This window comes from Euprymna scolopes, chromosome 8 (assembly GCF_053919585.1).
Source record: "Euprymna scolopes isolate OS-2025 chromosome 8, ASM5391958v1, whole genome shotgun sequence".
Lineage (NCBI taxonomy): Eukaryota > Metazoa > Mollusca > Cephalopoda > Sepiida > Sepiolidae > Euprymna > Euprymna scolopes.
The window spans coordinates 65,090,144-65,110,570 of NC_136489.1; the positions used below are offsets into that span (position 1 = coordinate 65,090,144).

Sequence of the window (20,427 nt, forward strand, 5' to 3'; positions counted from 1 at the left end):
TACGTCAAAAGACCAAGAATGCATTTGTCGCTTTGAACTTATCGGATAAAACATTTTCCCATCCGAGCAAAAATATTTCATAATTGCCTTTTTTCGTTCGACCTTATTCACCAAATGACAATTCTCGATACGTTATTTTATTGTTTTGAAATTTCGGACAATTCATTTTTTTTTCTCTTCTTTGTTCTAAACACAATGCCGAGTCACTGCGTGTGTTTCAAAAACAACCCGACTTTTCAACTTGTCAAATTCCCAGGTCAACTTTTGGCTCATAGTTTTGCCAATTGCGGGTGTGAAATCTCCACCCCCTCCGGCTACTGTACGCTATGATTTCGGCCATTGGAGATCAAACGCCTGTGTATTTTGGCTAACATATTTTATGCATTCTTTTTCGCTTTATGATGTCTAGAATGTGATTCAACTTTTCGCTACAAAGGCTCTCTCGCCGCCGCCATTTCAACAACAGACTTAGCTCAGAACTTATTCACAAATAAAAATTAATAATAATTTTTATTCTTTCAACCCGGTCATCGTCCGGGAACAAAAAAAAAATCACTTTTAACCAAAATAAACGTCACATCAACCCTACAGGTCTGATGTGGCCTCTCTTTAGTGTTACATTATTAATTTTAAAGATGTGTATATGATTATATATTTCTATTATTGGATTAATTCTTGTACTAATTAACCGACCATTATGAATTTTAATTATGTGTATATGTTTATATATTTTTCCGTATAAAATTTACTCCTAAATCAAGCGACCATTATGAATTTCAAGAGTGCGTATAATTAACCGGTTATTATGAATTTTAAGCATGTGTGTATGTTCATATATAGATATGTATTGGATTCAATCCAAAACAGATTAACCAATCATTATGAATTTTAATTATGTGTATATGTTTATTATTTTTCTACGCATTAGATTTACTCCAAAACTAATTAACCGATCATTATTAATTTTAAAAGTGTGCATAATGAACCGGTCATTATGAATTTTAAGGATATGTGTGTGTATATATATATATATATATATGTATTGGATTCACTCATAAACTAATTAACTGATCATTATGGATTTTGGTTATGTGCATATGATTATATATTTTGTGTCTTTGATCCTCTCCAAAACTAATTAACTGGTCATTATGAATTATATGTAATGTATATGTGTGTATATTTCTGTGGATGTCATATTCCAAACATCACATCCAATGATCAGTTACTTTGTTTATGTACCTATGTGTATAAGGAATTCTATCAACGTGATAAGGTACTGTTACACTATAGTACTCATATGAAATCCTATGTATAATCATTGAGTAGTTTTATCTTTGTTAGAAATAAAATACTTGCGCAGTATCCTACCTAAGAAATAAAGTACGTGTGCAGTATAGTACTCACATAAAAGAAAAAACAAAGAATAGCTTAGGTGTGACGTACATAAGTTATCAAAACCGAAAATTTCGTTAAATATTCGAGTAGTATGACTTACATAATAAAAATATGCTGCTCTTTCACTATAGCACCAAATTAAAAAAAACAAATTCTTACCCCTGACGTACAGAAAATTTAATACAACAGAAAAGATCATAAAAGCATTGAGTTACTTCATTTTTAAATTAGAACAAAGGTACTTGTACAGTATGTTACACAACAAATAAGGCATTTGTTCAGTATACTAAAAAAGAAATAAGGCACTAGTTCAGTATCCTACCTAAGAAATAAGGCACTTGTAAAATATATTACCCATATGAAAAAAAAGGAAAATTTACTTTCGCCGTACATAAAAGTAATCATAACCGAAAATCATATAATATATTTGAGTTGTGTGATATTTATATAATAAGGTGCTTCGTTACAATAGCAATCTGATTTATAAACAAAATCTCACTAGTGACACACGAAAAAGTTAGCACAACGAAAAATTATGCAAAATTCTCGAGTAGTTTCATCTATATCTTAGAAATGACGTACTTGTACATTATCCAACCCAATTAATAAGGCACTTCTGCAGATAGTACTTATCTGAAAAAAAACAAAGAAAAATCTACCTTTGACGTGCATAAAAGTTATTAAAACAGGAAATCATGTAATATATTCGGGTAGTATGACTTTACATGAGTAATAAGGTTCTTCTTCAATATAGCACTCTGATTTAAAAACACACTCTTACCTGTGATAATAAAAGATTACACAACAGAAAATTGTGTAAATTATTTTAAAGATGTAGTATACATTACCAACTCTAGGTAAGGACATTATTTTCCATATACGTGCTATAAATTTCCTATCCTAGGGAAAGTACAATTATTTCATACATATAATACTCGTCTTATAATAGGTAAAATATTATTTTGCTCAAGATGGCAACTGATACATAGACATAAAAAATTTCCTCTATACTAAGAATAACAGGTATGTTTAATTTTTTTTCTCATTGTCTTATACGGTCCCGAGCAACGCCGGATGGCCATGCTATTCTATAATATAAATCTTACCTGCCTGTTTAAATGCACGTATGTATGTGTGTATGTTTGTATAAAACTTTCAAAGGAGGAAACAGATTTTTCAGTATCATTTTGAAGTTTGACACTTCAGACGATAAATGTCGAAAAATTGGCCAAAAATATTAATTCCTTAAACTTCAAATTGGCACTTTTCTCAAGTGAGGAGTCGCTTTTTTCGCTGATATTTCCGAAAGTAATCTTCTTCTTTCAGATGTTTAGCTTTAATTTTAACATACGTCACATCCGGTTAGGCAGTGGGCGCAATAGCAAAACGTCGGGGGGATTTTCACGTTCTTTGCCTCCTTCGCGATACGAATTCAAGTCTGCCTGACTACTACCAATTTTTTCTTTTGTTTTTTGTTCAAAACATACCTCCAAATACCCGGGCAACGCCGAGCACCTAGGCTAGTTTAATATATACTTATGTACTATTATTAGAACTTAAATATATTGAATGTACTATTTGGTGTAAAATAGAGGCAAGTTTGCTACAAATATTTAAATAATAACTTTTAATAATGTGTAACGATATTATGCAATATGCTTTATGTAGTATTAAAGTTAGACACTTATTAATTCTTCTTGTAACGCAGAATTGTTAGCAATAGTGTTGTCATTCTTATTGTCACAGAAAGCATTGCACATATATAGAATACACCTGATTGAAATGCATTTTTGTCATGTCCTTCGTGAGAGAATACATTATATGAATGCGCACGGTTGCGTATAAAAAACGTAAGTGAACAGAGACAGAAGCCGTTTTGAGAATTGTGTAATAGCAAGCAAAGAACACGCTAAAAATACTCAAATCAAAGATGGAAGGAAAGTCTTCAGACGAGATAAAAAGATGAGGCCGATAAAAGCAGAGAAAAAGTCACACGACAAGCACATGAGCAATATGTGTAAAACAGAAAGATGATTAACTATATTATATAAACAAGTGTATTATAAAATAAGGTGAGTTTATGTAGCGTTTTAAAAGCATATTTGACAAATATATCCGTGCAGAAATTAAAATAATTCAAAGCACGTATTATAAAGAAACCAAAATAAGAATGGTCCGGTTTTTTGTCTGTATTAACCTGTCTTTTTATTTTCTCTTTTTTATTCATTTATCGCCGTATTATTTATAATTATAATTTAAACATTGTTTAAATTAAATATTAATTTTCTACTTAATCTTTCATTTTTCAAAATTCATTTTTTTGGTTAAATCATGAAAACATCACGAAATAAATATTTATAATTTAACACTCGCTGGTGTTATCTTTTTACTATGTTTTCATTTTAACTTATCGCATATATACACAATTTTGTGTGTTTTCTTTAATTTAAAACATTTGTTGCTCGGAGCATAATATGAACGATTTATTCTAAATGGATGAGTAAATATTATTTTTGCATTAAGTAATAATCCTTATTTTTCACTTATTACTCCCTAATTATACATCCAACTGCTCCAATAATAGTTAGCCAGACCCTCGTCACTATAACAAAATAGATAGAAAATTTTAGCTACATTGACTCAGTAGTTAATCAATAAAAATCAAAAATAGATGCAGTGCTGTGATAAAATCATTATCAACATAGTAAGCTGTTACTGTCCCTCGAACAGATACCATAATACCCCACTACGAACAGGCAATCTAAGGAAAACATAGATATGCTATGAACACAAGCAGTTTCTAATTTATTATGATATATTTCCATAATCTTTTTTATCATTTGGATTTTGGAAAATATCACACAATTACAGTGCGTGTTACGATTCAATATAAAATATTTCATCGCATTTTGTGTATTTATTATACACAGATACAGACATGCGCTGTTTTGCGGAGTTTTTAATATATATATATTTACTAGTAGTATACACGGCATTGTAAAGTAAACGTATGAAACATTTTAATTAAAAATATTACAACTTTACTATATTTTTCCTTTTCCATTTTCTCCCACTTTCTTCTTTTTTTCTTTTTCAACCTTAGTCCTCTCTCATAAAATACGGATATACAGATACATAAAACTAGTTTTATATATATTCCTTCAAGTATGAATCGATAGAAAGCAAATAATGCCTTAATAAAAAAAAATCAGATTTTCTTCCTTTTTTTTACATGGAAGTCACCACTTATCAAAGCCCAGAGGCCACTCGAGGATGAGAGTTATTGCGTGTACAGTAATCAAAGGGATAATATCGTAGTAATCATGAGTAATGGAGATCTGATGAAGTGTTTTACTTAAGGGGGCGGTTCATCAGAAATTTGTTTATGTTGGACTTGAAGACATCCAGGTTGTAGTTAAGTAGGGACACAGGCAAACGGAAGAGAGTCCCACAGGCGTGCACTTCTAAAAAAGAATATTTGTTCATGGACTCAATGTTTTGATTTAGGCAGAGATAATGATATAACCGTTAGCATATCTGCTGTAGATATAGCGAAACCATATTGCATGTCACTACATAAAAAAATCCCACATACTTAAATCCAACAAACGGATCAACTAGTGGCATTGATCTTACCATGTGTGATCCATCAAGCTTCTTGGATTATGCATAGAGCACTTACGAAGAACCCTGTGGAAATGATCACTTCCCTATTATAATCAATTACAGTAATTCCATTCAAAACCACATACCAAAGCCAACTGGGCCGAATTTAACGAACTTTGTTCACTAAAACAAACAGAACATCAAATCCAAACAATCGAAGAATTCACGGAAGTACTCATAATAATAGCCAAATAATGCATACACCAAAAATTGTCGTCCTGGAAAAAAAACAAAAAACACATTGTTCAATCCAGAAGGTAAAACGGCCATTAGACAGATAAAGGTAGCATTAAGAAAATTTAAAAAACAACCGACAACCAACAACTTAATAGAATACAAACACCAAAGAGCTAAAACTCGAAAAACAATTAAAGAATGCAAAAGATCCTGCTGGCAAAATTTGTCAACAAAATCAACATCATTAGTCCCCAAAACCGTCTGGGAAATGATTAGGAAAATAACTGGAAAATATAATCCGAATTCAATCGAACACCTTTCACAAATAAACAGAAAATAACTGATAAAAAGATATTGCTAACACACTAGCTAAAACCGTTGCCGAAAATTCATCATCAAAACACTACAATAGACAATTTCAAATACTTAAGAAACATGAAGAAAAGTACAAAACAAACTTTAACTCCAAACACCAAGAGCCTTACAATAAAATCTTCTCACTCAATGTACGAGACACCGCCATAGAAAAACTCCATAACTCAGCTGTAGGACCAGATGAAGTTCACTACAGCTTCCTTAAAGAAATTCCGCCCGAATCATTAAAACTCTTTCTCGAAATTTATCAGAAAATATGGAAAACAAAACATTTCCCAACTTCATGGAAACGAGCAACAATAATACCGATACCCAAAGTGGGAAAAGATACATCAAACCCAGAAAAATACAGACCAATAGCTCTCACAAGCTGGCTATGCAAAACATTTGAAAGAATGATTATCTACCGTCTTATATGGTATCTAGATGACAACAAAATAATTTCTAAAATCCAGTGTGGATACCAAAAATCGGGGATGTATGGACTACATCACTAACCTCGAAAATTACATCAGAGAAGCTTTTATCAATAAGGAACACGAAACATCTGTTTTTTTCGATCTTGTGAAAACATATGAAACTACCTGGAAACACTGTATCATAAAAGATCTCCACAACATTGGACTTACAGGCAGATTACCTGAATTAATAAAAAAGCTTCCTAACAGATAGATCTTTCCAAGTTCGAATATCAGATCACAACATCAAGGCTGGTGCTACCAGATCCGGCTGCCTAATGTGCTTCCTGAGACGAAATGCACCTACATCGATTTATGTTTTTGTTTTCTATTCTCTTTTGTAAAACTTAATTATGTTCTACAAAAACAAAATAAAAACAACAGCCCCCTCCCCTTCCCCCCTTTTTTTCCTTCCCTAATTCCCGGTTGACCATGTCGGCAGGGCATTAGAATACGCCGACTGCCCCCCTGCAGAGGGTAAAAGTCCCTCAACGGGGCTACATGTTGGCCCTGGCTGGCAACCCGTGATCCCTAGGAAAAGGATCCTGGTGGCTGAGCAACCGATGCCTAGGGAAAATAAAGGTATCTTTTGCAACACTCTACTTTGGCCTTGTACTAGGCTAGACGGGCGGTTGGAGAGGCCCGATCCAACCAATCGGCTAGTCATGTCAAGCCCTAACACTTACACTAAAAATGTCAATTATAACATCTAAAAAAAAAAAAATAAAAATAAATTAATCCAAAGATAATACATTTCATTACTACAAACATAGACAAACCAGGTAAGTGTTAGAAGGCGATGGCTAAGGCCAATCGATTGTTGAGACAAAAACCACACAACTGCTCCCTAACTAACGTTTCTATCAAACTGGGAAAGAAGAAACTAAAGGAGGAAACAGGAAATGATGGAACAAACTCAATCAATTGAGTATATCTTTTTTGTATCCCTGGGATGAAAGGGCGAATGGGTTTCCCCCCTAACATCTCCCAATTTCGGGCTCCGAGGAGGGTGGGGAGCAAGAGAGATGAAAATCTAAACAAACTTCTATGGATATAATAAACCCAAACAAAAAACTCAGAAACCAAAAAAATACAACAAAATCGAAAACAACCCACTCTGACGTAACCAGCTCAGACAGTGAACAAGAATATAACTATGAAATAATTGATAAAGAAAAATATCCAAGATTCATAGTAATCGAAACCTTAGAAGGAAAAAAGATCAGCGATCTATCTTCATTCTTAATTGAAAAAATTCTGTCTCAAAACAGCAACCCAAAAACAGCAACAAAAAAAAAATGAAAAATGGCAATCTACTTGTCACAGTCGACAACTATAAAGACGCAAAAACATCTTAGAGATGGAAAAATTCATAAATGCAAAAGTTATGCTCATGAAAGACTAAACACATCAAAAGGTGGTATAAAAAGCCATGAATTAACCTTGGCTACAGCAGAATAAATAGAAAATGCCCTGAGAAAACAGGAAGTAATCGATCACGTCCGAATAAACATAAAAAGGAATGGTCAAACCATACCTACAAAAACCTATGAACTAACTTTCAATACACCAAAAATTCCCAAAGAAATAAACATCGGATACACAATAGAAAAAGTAGAACAATATATACTAGCCCCTCTGAGATGTTATAAGTGTCATAAATATGGACATAGCAGAGAAGCATGCAAAGGGCAGAAAGTATGTGGAAAATGTGGCTTAAAAGAACCTAACCATACTGAAAGTGAATGGCCAAACGAAACAAAATGCCCAAATTGCCAAGAAAAACACCCAGCATACTCTAAAATATGCAAAATATACACAAAAGAAAAAGAAATAGCCGAAATAAAATACAAACAAAACGTGCCCTTTCCTGAAGTAGGGAAAATAGCAAGCTCTCGAGAAAAAATAAACACTTACGCAGACATTACAAAAATTTCAAACCAAACAAACAAAACCAAGACCTACTTAAACTAATATCCGAACTCAAAAATCTAATCGAAACTTTAAAAACTAACCAAAACGAAAACAAGAAACAAATACCAGTATCTATGAAAACTCAGCCAAATGATCTAAAACAAGTTCCAAAGAGCAAAAAAGAACCCGAACAGCAAAAACCACAAATAAACCGTGGAAGATCCAAATCACGTACAAGGACAAAAGCAGAAGATAACCACACAATATCTGGAAAGATGGAAACAGAACGGGAAAACACAAATCCTCTTACCAAAAACCAAAGCTAACAAAAAACTAGAGACACTATTAATCGAAAATGAAAACAAATTGGAATTGATTGAAATCGAGAGTCACAGGAAAAAATCAAGCTCCAAAAACAGAACTGACCAGGAAGAGAAAATGGAGACTGGGGAACCAAGCAGTCTAAGAAAACAAAAAACACTCAAAACACCTCAAATCAATAGAATAATAGATGTAAAAACCTAAGCAAAAACCAAACAGAAGAAAAAGGAAAAAAAAAAAACGAACTTACTTATGGAAATGAATAGAAACATCATACAGTGGAACTACAGAGGCATAAAACCAAACTACGAAGAAATCAAACATATAATAGCACAATATGACCCCAGCATAATTGGCCTACAGGAAACTCTTCTAAAAGAAACGGACACCATCAACTTGAAAGGATACTACATCTACAATCAAACAAACAGATCACAAGCAGATAATCGACCCACAGGTGGCACTGCAATTATAATTAAAAAAATACCACATATAAAATTACAACTCCAAACAAACCTACAAACAATAGCAATTAAAGTTACACTTCACCGACCAATAACTATTTGTTCACTAAATATTCCACCTAAACATAAACTAAACAAAATCGAAATTGAAGATCTGATAACACAACTCCCCAAACCTTTTCTATTAATGGGGGACTTCTACGCCCATAACAAAATGTGGGGAAGTGAAAATATTAACCAAAATGGGAAAATCATTGAATCATTACTGGAATCACCCGAAGTAATTATATTTAACGACAAACACACACACATACCTTCACCCAGGCACAGGAACGACATCAGCTATCGACCTAACACTATGCTCCCCCACAATATTTATGGACTTCCAATGGGAGGTACATAACGACTAGTGCGGCAGCGATCACTTCCCAATTTTTCTCAAAACCCAAGAACCTACAACAGAAGAATCAAAACCAAAATGGCAAATTTATAAAGCTAACTGAACTGAATTTAGCAAACTTTGCACAAATCTAATTAATCAAGAAATAGTTAACAAACCAGATCCTATGTTAGCTTTCACCAATACACTAAACTTTTGTAGGAAACGAAAATAATACCGTGACCCACAGTTCAAACTAGATAGACAACTAATACCAGTAGTACAACATACCAAATTTCTAGGGATCATTTTAGACAACAAACTAAACTTCAAGGAGCACATTAACAAATTAAAACAAAAAATGCTTAAAAGCAATAAATATCTTAAGAATAGTATCAAAACTAGACTGGGGAGCAGATCAAGCTACAATGCTCAAAATATATCGCTCACATATTAGATCCAAACTGGGTTATGGTTGTGCCATATACAGCTCTACTTACAAATCCTACAAAAACAAATTACTAACAATACAGAATCAAAGTTTAAGACTTAGTCTGGGAGCCTACCGAACTTCTCCAATGGAAAGGCTTCACGTAGAACCCAAGCACTTCCCCTGCACTTCAAATAGAAAAAACTAGCATTATAATACGCAACAAAACTACAAACCAACCCCGAAAACCCAACATACAAAAGTAACTTCAACTTACAATGTACAAACTCTTATTCAAGGAAACCAAAAAGTATACCCTCCTTTGGACACAGAATTAAAAAAATAATACATCAAATCAATGAAAACCCTGACAATATAATTACTCAGAAAACGAACGACAGACACCCATGGACATTACACAAACCAGAAACCGACATATCACTTAATACTTACAAGAAAAACATTACAAATAATATAACAAACAGAAGCAACTTTGGAGAACTAAGAGAGAAATATGCAGAATACATCGAAATATACACCGTCTAAAACTTTAACGGAACAAGCGCAGCATGCACAGATGGACAAAATCAATATCAAATAAGACTGCCCAACGAAGCTTCAATATATACAGCCGAACTGCAGGCCATCAAAACAGCTCTCAAACACATCAAAGACATCAACGAACAAAAAGCCATGATATATATACGGACTTGCTATCCTGTATCATGACCCTTGAATTAAAATCTAAACACCCTTTTATCACAGAAATTATACAAGAATACAATGAAATAACCGAAAAAAAACAATAAAAAAAATTATAATAGCCTGGATACCAAGTCATGTCGGCATTCCAGGAAATGAAAAAGCAGACAAACTGGCTAAAGAAGCCACAGACCACCAAATGGAAAAAATTAAAATACCACACACAGACCTAAAAAGAAAAATCAACGAATATATAGAAAACATGTGGCCAGAGGAATGGAACAAATGCACTGCAAACAAGTTGCATGAATATCAACCAATAATTAAAAACGAAAAACAAAAAAAATTAAAGGAAGAAGAGAAGAAATTGTACTAAACCGAATAAGAATCGGACATACAAAATTAACTCATTCCTACCTAATCAAAGCGGAGGAAACACCAAATTGCACACTCTGCAACCAACAACTAACAATTAAACATCTACTGACAGAATGTAGAAAACACAAACACACTCAGAAGAAATATTTTAAAACAACAAACATTAGAAAAGTGTTCCAAGAAGTGGAACCCCAACAGATCATAAACTATTTAAAAAAACAAATGTATTCAAACTTCTATAAAGTAAACAAGTAAAAGTCAGTTTAGAAAAACAAATCTCTTATAACTAAAACAATTTTTCAGAAAACCTAAAATATCTTGCTTCAAAAGATAAACTTTTTCAAGAAACTTAAAATTTTTTTACAAGAAACTGAAAATATATTCTATCAACAAAACTTTTTTTGCATTAAATGACTCTTAGAGGTTGAAATGCCGTTAAACAAATACACTCACTCACTCACTCACTCACAACATCAAGGAGAAGGAGTGCCCCAAGGCAGCATATCAACAACTATCTTTAACATACAAATCAATAACATTATAAAAGAACTCTCTCCTGATATACATGGCTCCTTATATGTAGATGACTGCTCTATAAGCTACAGATCTAAATGCACTCACATTATTGAAGGAAAAGTACAACATAACATAAATAAAATTAATAAATGGGCAACTAAAAATTGTTTCAAATTCTCCAATACATCCATTTCTGTAACTAACGCAAACTCCACCCTGACCCAACCTTACAGATTGAAGGCGAAAAAATTCCGTTCGTAAACGAACACAAGCACCTGGGAATAATTTTTGACAAAAAACTAATTTTCATTCCACACATCAATCACATAAAAACCAAATGTAATAAAGCATTACAACTCCTACGAGTCATTTCCCATATAGATTGGGGAGCTGACAAGAACACACTATTAAAAATATATAGAGCATTAATTAGATCAAAAATAGATTATGTTAGCTTCATATATCAATCCACCAGAAAGTCATATCAAAAACCCTCAACACAATATGCCATTCCGGACTAAGACTGGCACTAGGAGCATCTCCAACATCTCCTGTAGAAAGCCTGTATGCAAAAGTACATGAAACTCCTCCAATGCTTAGAAATCAAAACCTTGGTCTAAAGTACTACACAAACTTACAGCCAACCCCACAGACCCAGCATACAATAGCACTTTAAATCCAAACCGTAAACACCTTTTTGACCAAAAAGAAAATGCATTTAAAACCTTTGGACTAAAGAATAAAATCGATTTCCAAAGAAGCAAATCTACCCATGACTAAAATTCACGAAACTGTCCTACTCAAAACTCCTCCCTGGAAAATCGTGGATTCCATGAACATAGCTTCTTTCTTAGAACTGCACGTCTGTGGAACTCTGTTCCGTCTGCTTGCTTCCCACCTGACTACAACTTGGACGTATTCAAGTAAACGTTAACAAATTCCTATTGAAGCTCCCCTTAAGTAAACACTTCATCAAATCTCCACACTAACGTACTGTATTTGGAATTAACCCTTATCCCTTAGTGGCTTCTGGGCCTTGATAAGTGGTGACCACCGTGTAAAATAAAAGACAATCGTATCCCCTAACATCGACCTAAGTTTAAGTAAATATGAAAAGAAACATACTCATCCAATAACTTATCATGATGATCTCGATAAAATCAAAGAAAAGTATCCAGACCACACACACATGGGTCTAAACAAAATAACGCAACATCCTGTGCAGCAATACTCAATAACTCATTCAAAAAACAATCAACCCCCCAAAAGAAACATCGATCTTCAGTGCTGAAATACATGCTCTAATCCTAGCTCCCAAACTCCCCTCCAATAAGAAAAAAAAACAAATTTATAATCATTTCAGACTCCATATCTACTCTAAAAGCGATTAAAAATAAAAAGACGGACAACCCCCTAATCAAATCGCAAAATTACTCCAAAAAATTACTGAACTAAACAGTCAAAAAGAAATCATTTTCTGCTGGATACCGAGCCATTCCGGTATTAAATGTAATGAATTAGCAGATTCAGCAGCAAAAAATGTCTTAAATCTTCAAATCGATGCAAATTTTAAAATTCCATCGATAGATCTAAAAAGACTTATAAAGACATATACAACAAACCTACTGGAATGAACACCCTAACAACAAACTTCACAAAATCATGCCAAAAATTTAAAAAAATAACAAGAACAAAATACGAAATTAAACGGAAAAAAGAAGTCAAACTAACAAGAATAAAAATAGGCCATACCCACTCATATCTCCTAAGAATAGAAAGCCAACCCATGCGTATACCTTGTCAAACACCACTCATAATCAAATACATATTAATTGAATGTATTGATTTTGTAACAGTAAGAACTCGATTCTACAAGAAAACAATATTAAAGCGTTATTTGATAAAAACAATCCCCAAACCATACTCTCATATCTTAAAAAATTTGGCTTTATAAATTTTTTTTTAAAAAGAACCCTTTATACAACGGTCTTGGATATGACCTAAAACTATATCCGATGATGAGGCCCCAGCCTGCAGGCCTTGGGGAGTGTGGAACCACCCTCTAATAGCCATTGCTTTCAGGTCCACCCAGACCCGGAGTTGTTGTACCTGTTAGGGTCCCAACTATGGATTAAATAGAATCCGACTTAAAAAAACAAATATACTCGATTAAAGAATCGTTCCTCAAAATAACTACATTCGGCATTAAATGACCTGAAAAAGGTTGATATGCCGTAAAACAACCAACCAACCTGGGGTTTCCAATGCTGCGGTAAGAATCGCTATAAAAAAATGCGCGGAGTGTCAGTCGATCGCTCCGTAACCCATGAACTCATCCAAGAGGATTAGAATGTTGATCATACATGCCATAGGATAGCGAAGGATATCACTCATAACGGTGCGGCCCACTTTATGACACTGTTATTATATCGGTCAATGGAATGGCGCGCCCTGTGAGACCTGCAACTTAGTGTAGGACTGGGCCCACTAATATAATAATCCTGGCTTAATGGTTACTTATAATGATTATTTGTCATGTGTTATGAATTGTGAATACGTATTATCGAATCTAAGTAATAAGGTAGAGATTACTAAATATACTTACTAGTTTTTCTTTAAGTTTATGCAATAGTATGTTTCAGGCGCTTTATAGAAACCAACAATAAAAAACATGTACCTGAATAATTGTATCATCATAAAAAAAGCAGCAAGACTATGCATTGGTTCTTGTTCGGCATGAAAGTACATTGATATTTTTTATCAGCCTAGTATTTTTATTTGACTTGCATATACATTGCATTATTTTCTCCGTATCTAACTTTCGGTAGACGTATGAAACATGAAACCGATTGTTTTTACTATTACAAAATAGAAAACTTTAAATAAAACCAGTTAAATACAATTGAATGGTAATATGTTTAAATTTACTGTGTGATCTGCAGTAATTAGATTTTTGTTCTCAGATTTGATTATGATCCTATATATAGTATTTCTTTGACCTGCGTGTATTTTATCGAAGTTTGGAATCTTTTCATCGGACTCTTTGACGAAATTCCGAACAGCAGTAATATTAAAACTATGAAGGTTATATGTTCCTGTTCTCTAAGCCATACCTGGGTTCAATTAATACGCAATTGTACTTTTTCTGACGCGCGTACTAAGAATTAAAGTTTTAAAATTTAAAAGGTGGTAACTTGACCACTGAATTTTGCCGATACTTTATAAGCTACGCGTGCGGGAAATCCTTGTATACATTTTAGAATATATTTCCTGGATATACAATCTTCTTAATTATCATTATATGTTACTATTTGTTAATATATATATATATATATATATATATATATATATATATATATATATATAATGCATATTATTAATGAATTAACATTCAATATGAGAACAGTAGTCCGTAGTATCGAAATGTTTCACTAATAAATCCTGATCTAAAACACTTCAGAAATATAATAAACAATTTTTTCTTTATTTTCCAGGGTGTGTCGAATATAGTGGACGTAAAATGTTGGATGTGTCAACAATATTATATTCTGGATCTTCAGTATTTAAACTCGTTTGGTCAACGTTGTGACGATGTCTTTTCGCGCCAATTCTGAGCAGCGGCTACTCTCGACAAGTGGTCAATCGACCATCGATTACTTGACAGTGCCAGACACTGAACTTCTGCCGCTCCCACCGCAGAGTCCTGGCAGTCTGTCTGTACCGGGATCTCTGACACGAAACGTTACCGAAGAACAATGGAGAAGAGCTAGCAGCACAGCATCATCAATCTTTGACTTGAGCAATGAAGCGGAGCAACTTGAGCGAGCTTTGCAGGAGAATGACGTCTTATCATTGAGCAAGATATTAAAACTTCATCATGCAAAATTCCCAGTAAGTACGCCATGTGGTGGCAGCATAATGGAGAAAGGTAGCTTCGATTCTCGTAGTCAGCGCTTCAGCCATGGCAGCCAAAGCCACATAGAACGATTTGATCGCCGCGAGAGCGTCATGACAGACACCAGTGATGCTCCGCAGATATTTCGCACGTCACTACATGTAGCCATTCAGAACGCATCTTTTGACGTGTTGCGTATTCTTTTAAAATATGGAATTGATCCAAACATTCCCAATAATTCATGCCCTACAGCGTCTAGAAGAAACAGCGAACAACAAGACAACACGTTATTGACTAGTGAAAGAAGACCATCGACCGATGTCCCGTCTCAAGCATCCCAAACAAGCGTTGGCAATCCTCCATCGTCGTTGCTGGCAGCACTGTCATCATCATCTCGGCTAGCTCCAACAACAGCCTCAGCACGAATACTTCCACGGGAATCGCTGTTACCAAACCATAATAAGTCAGGGAAATTGATTCAAAAAGAAAAGAGTATAGTCCCCAAGCAAAAAGCGGACGTGATCTTTGATTTCTCCTTCAATTACAGTCACGACGAGTTATTAACACTACCTCCGCTTTATATTGCAATTGTCAACAGTAATAAACAGGCCGTACAGTTGCTTCTCGAATATGGTGCTAACCCAAATAGCCAAGACCGTTACGGGGTTACACCTCTCCACTTAGCAGTTTGTGCCGAATACTATAACCCTGAATCGGTTCAGAATCTTTTGCGAAATGGCGCAAGGATCAACGTTCAAAGCTTTTTCGGGTTGTCGCCATCCCACCTCCGACAACAACTCGAAAAGGAGCAAAGGGAGATGATTAGTACCATGCTCTCGTCTGGGCCTCTGGCGAAATCAACCCTAGATACATTCAATATGGGCACTAGCCAAGATTCGGGCGCTTCCTCATCCAACAGCGTTACTCGTTTCTTTAAGAGGCTGAACAGCGAAAACCGTTCGTCAAAGTTGAAGGATAAACGCGTGGCTCTTATTGAGAGTGAAATAGAATCGGATTTAACAGAACGCGCGTCCTCTACAAGCTCCTACCGCAGCGCTAGGAGCCGAATCCAGTCGACACGATTTAGTATTACAGAGGATACTGAAACTGACATCTCAATGGTAAGTAATTGAAATACTTATGTTTTGCTTAAGTATTAGAGTAGCATATGATTTGGTCAACATCTTGTGCGATTTGTTCTGCACCATGGTAAAAAAAAGGTTACGTGAATTAACATGTAAGATAATTAATCAAGCACTATTAAAAATTTCAGATATGATTTAAAATGTCTGTCCAGCGTTAAAACCATATATCTATAATAATGGCCTCTCACATATATTGTTCTTTTGTGTGTATATATATAAGTTCCCGTATTATTCTATGTAGATATGTATAGGCAGATATATATGTATATTTTATATGTTCATCAATGTTTGGATATTGTTGTAGGATTTCTACGTGATAATTACTTTGAAGAAATATAATGAAAGCACAAACGTTAGTGGAAACAGTATTTTGGTTTGTTCCCTATACGTTTCTCCTTAAAGATCGTATATAATATTTTCTTAAGATGTATATATATATATAAATATATATATATATATATATATATATGTATATAAGTATTTATATATACATATATATATATATACAGTAATTTATACAATATATATGGTGATTAAGCTACACTGAATATTCCGCGTTTCATCCACTCTAGGACTATTCAGGCTCATGCGCATAATCCTGAAGAGTCCTAGAGTGGATAAACCGCGGAATATTCAGTGTAGCTTAATCACCATATATATTTTATAAATTACTAACTAGCTCTACCTACGTATTGAGCACTTTTGAAGTAAATACTAAAAGTTTACGCATAAATCTATACTTTCGTATATAAATTTTATGTGAGTAAATTAAATAGTTATATATATATATACATACATATATATATATATACATACATACATAGGTGTGTATGTATCTATATATGTGTGTACGTATTTGTATCTGTATATCTATGTATCTGTATATCTATGTCATACGAGTATGGGTAAATATGTGTATAAATATACATGTATATATATATATATATATATATATATATGCATATTTATATAAATAAACATCCATGTTTTGTCGTAGGGCAATAAAAGTCAGTTCAAATCACTGGATCCCGAGTAAACATTCGCTTTTTTTTTCTTTTTTTTTTTTAACTAGTTTGAATTTTTATTTTAAATAAGAGTCTATCGATCCTGTCCGTATATTTTTAATACAAATAATATCAACGATTTCAAAATGTGGTTCCGTTTATTAAACCGTGCTTGTTTATATATATATATATATATATATATATATATATATATATATATATATATATATATATATATATATATATATAATGTCCTTTAGTTATAGAAATACAGAGTTGGCGTTGATTGTATTTGTTTTATTATATTTAGTATTTCAAATTTACATTTAAACGCAAAATGCTAACAATATTGTTGATACTGGTCAAACAAACTCTTTATTTCAGCGACAAGATTATTTTAATATTAACTTTAATTCTGAATCTCATTTAATTTATGTTGAAGTAATTTTCTTTTAATATTTGAAAATTATTTAAACATTCTTCAATAATTAGTGTTTTATTTGTTTGTTAAATATACTTAGAAGTGAAGAAAAACACAACATAAATATGTAAATCTTATTAATTATTGACAGAATAACGAAGCGATTTTAATTGACGTTACAAAGCCAATCCACATCCCCCCCAATATTTTGCCACTATAATATTTTATAAGACTCTTCCTCACTTCTTAAAACACATTGTTATGTTACGTTAACGTATTTTCAATTCATGAAGATAATTTTAAGCAGCAACACTTACAATTTAATGCCAAATGAATAAGCCGACATGAACTTAGAAATACCCGAAAATAAGGAAATCTCTGTCAAATGCTAGAATTCAAAACGTTACCTAATGGAAGGAACCAGCAATATACGTTGCACATATTTCTCTGCTCTACCGTTGATCGGAAATTGTTAGTTTAAACTGAATTCGAAATTACTCACATGAAAGCATTTCTATCTCGCGCACATCTAAAAAGACAAATTAAACGAACACACATACACACCAGTACTTAAATATCTTTTTTACACACGTATATTCACGTAATCTACACATTTCTACCTTTTTTGACAACGAAAGCATTCCCCTTCAGCACGTTTGAATCTGCTTAAAAGTAAAAAACGAATAAAAATAAAAAGGATTATATTATTATAAAACTTTAAATATAAATTGTTTTGTTATAAAATTTTGTCAGTCTAAATTTTATAACTAAATTTTCATACAAACCTCTATTTTAGTTAGGATTTATTAACTAGTGTATCCACTAGTTAATCACTGTTTCGCATATTTTTCTTTCAATGTGCAGGAAACGCCCGTATATATCGTTCATATTAATTTCTTGTAAGAACATTTTCATACCCATTTTATCTTAAACATTGGGTGGTTCTTGCTATAACCCAAAATGCTACGCTTATTCGCGTAAAAATCCCTTGGTCAGTGACCATGGCACATAACTGGTGACTTCGTCGCAACAGCATCAGAAAGTTTCAGGTTATTCTGAAGAAGCGATTTATATGATTGGTTAAGTGCAATTTTCTTTACAGAATACAACATATCCATTAATAAAATTAGTGTTCACCAATATTATTATTCAAAGATGGTTAAACTCATAGAAATGTCAATTTTAAGCATTTCATAGTAAACGTTGAATGTTTTTTATTTCTTTTCATTCATGATTTTGCAATTAAAATGTGTTTATATTAATATAAAATTAACTTAGATATTATATGAACTAACAGAACTGGAAGAGCTCTAAGGAATAGTTAGTACGTTTAATCAATATATAAATGGGCGTGATAGTTTTGTGGATAGTGCAAAAAATAAGACGAAACAAAAACAATAACACACAAGAAAATATAATATTCCTTTGAATATATTGCACATTGTATTTTAAATAAACAATCGGTCAACATGAGATTGTGTTTTAATATACAGCTGATGGAAATGAGATAAATTAATAAGTAATAATAAATGCCGATTATGTAATATTGTTACATAACTACATACCAACGACAAAATAAAGTTGTACTAGACAGACTTTAAATCACTTATTCAATCCAACACATCTTAGAAGATAATGGTCTGTTTTTACTCTGATTCTTAATTGTTTTGTGTTTACTTGAGAGTCACCACTTATGAAGTCCAAAGATCACGCAAGGATAAGTTTAATGCATGTATATGAAAGTTTAGTAAATTAGATAGAATTTATTTTATTTTATTTTTTTAAATTTTAACCGCAAACAAGGCACATTGCCACTTTGTCGTAGGAGGCTACTATCAGGGATATAAGCATCATGGGTACTGTGTAGGAAGTTGGGCAGCAAGATTTCGGTTCACGTTACACTTGAACTTCTGCATGTCAGTACAGTCCGGGACCCGGAAGGGAATTCTAAAGTCTAGCTGGTCTGGGGAAGAAACTACTGGAGTAGAAGGCTCTCTTGCATCTAGGGATCTCTACTATGAAGGAGTGGGATTTAGCTGCTTGTCGGGTTTGTCGGGGGTATTTACGTCGAGGGGGCAAAAGTGCTTGCAGTTCGTCAGAATAATCACCGTTAAAGTACTTGTAGAACAGGCAGAGGGATGCAACAATTCATCGATGTCACAGAGGCTGACGTTTAGCTGACAGTTCAGGACCTATCAGATTGGTGACTCTCTTTTGAACCTTGTCTAGGAGCGGGAGACTAGTGTCAGATGCACTAGCCCAAACATGATAACAATGATACATACATGGGCGAATGGTGGCCTTATAGATGTATAGGATACTTTCAGTCGTTAATAGCTTTCTAGCACAGTAGAGAAAACCCACCTTCTTCGCAGCGGTCCTGGCAATGTTTTCAATATAATTGTTCCAACTCATGTTTCCTGTGAACGTTAGGGCGAGGAGTTTAAAAGATGTACTTTCAGATAAAGAGTCATTGGTCATTGCTATTGGCGGTAGGGAAGGTTTCTTGTAATTATTGAAGGAAAGTTTAGTCTTAGCAGCATTGAAGGTGCTGCCATTTCTTTAGATATCTGTTCATTTGTTTTCCTGTCGTGTCTGTTATAGAGTGGTGTCGTCAGCATACATACCCATCTCACAGACAATTTTGTCAGGGAAGTCATTTATGAATATTAAGAATAATAGAGGTCAAAGGATAGACCTCTGGGGGACTCCCGCATTTTTATCATATTGTTTAGATGTACGACCGTCTCATCTAAGAAGGACCTAATTATGTTATGTATTCTT

General features: G+C 33.5%; 1 protein-coding gene across 1 annotated transcript in view; it reads left to right on the forward strand.

Moving 5' to 3' along the window:
- The window catches only part of LOC145283595 (uncharacterized), a 3,312,299-nt gene that overhangs the window by 660,584 nt on the left and 2,631,288 nt on the right, over nt 1-20,427 (forward strand). Inside the window, exon 4 of the mRNA XM_080132527.1 lies at nt 14,673-16,194. Coding sequence (XP_079988653.1) covers nt 14,770-16,194 — 1,425 coding nt within the window. The 5' untranslated portion in view covers nt 14,673-14,769. The remainder of the gene's footprint in view (nt 1-14,672; nt 16,195-20,427) is intronic.